Consider the following 592-nt stretch of genomic DNA (forward strand, 5'->3'; position numbering starts at 1 on the left):
GAGAGTTGTACAAAGATTTTGTTGGTGGAGTTGGTCCCAAGGTACTGCCAATGCATGTTGCTGAAGCGTTAAATAAACGCTTTCAAATCAAGGTATAATTTTTCCATTTATTTAGCATTATTTTGTTTAGCTTTAGCATAATTCCGTTTTTTTTTTCACAACAATGAAAAAAAAATATTTGTTGATGATAGATGGATTATTGGAAAGCATATCGAACGTTAAGGCATGCTCGCGAGTTGGTCAGGGGTAGTCCAGAGAGTGGTTATGAGCAGCTTCCTACATATTTGTATATGATAAAAAGGGCAAATCCTGGAACTTTTACACAGCTTGATGTTGATGAAGCTCAAAGATTTAAGTACTGTTTTTTAGCATTTTGTGCAAGCATACAGGGATTTCCGTTTTTGAGGAAAGTGGTTGTTGTGGATGGTACTTTTTTACAGGGAAAATACTTAGGGACACTACTGACAGCAACAGCTCAAGATGGCAATTTTCAGATTTTTCCAATTGCTTTCGCCGTGGTTGATACAGAGAATGATGAATCATGGGAATGGTTTTTCAAGCAACTCAGCTGTGTGATACCTGATGATGAAAG

The 592-nt window shown here is 37.0% G+C and overlaps 1 protein-coding gene across 1 annotated transcript in view; it reads right to left on the reverse strand.

The window, feature by feature from the left end:
- Positions 241–592, reverse strand: part of LOC104793930 — a 3,330-nt gene continuing 2,978 nt past the window's right edge. Inside the window, exon 4 of the mRNA XM_010520351.2 lies at positions 241–276. Coding sequence (XP_010518653.2) covers positions 241–276 — 36 coding nt within the window. The remainder of the gene's footprint in view (positions 277–592) is intronic.

The sequence above is a fragment of the Camelina sativa genome, chromosome 6 (assembly GCF_000633955.1).
Source record: "Camelina sativa cultivar DH55 chromosome 6, Cs, whole genome shotgun sequence".
Taxonomy (NCBI): Eukaryota; Viridiplantae; Streptophyta; class Magnoliopsida; order Brassicales; family Brassicaceae; genus Camelina; species Camelina sativa.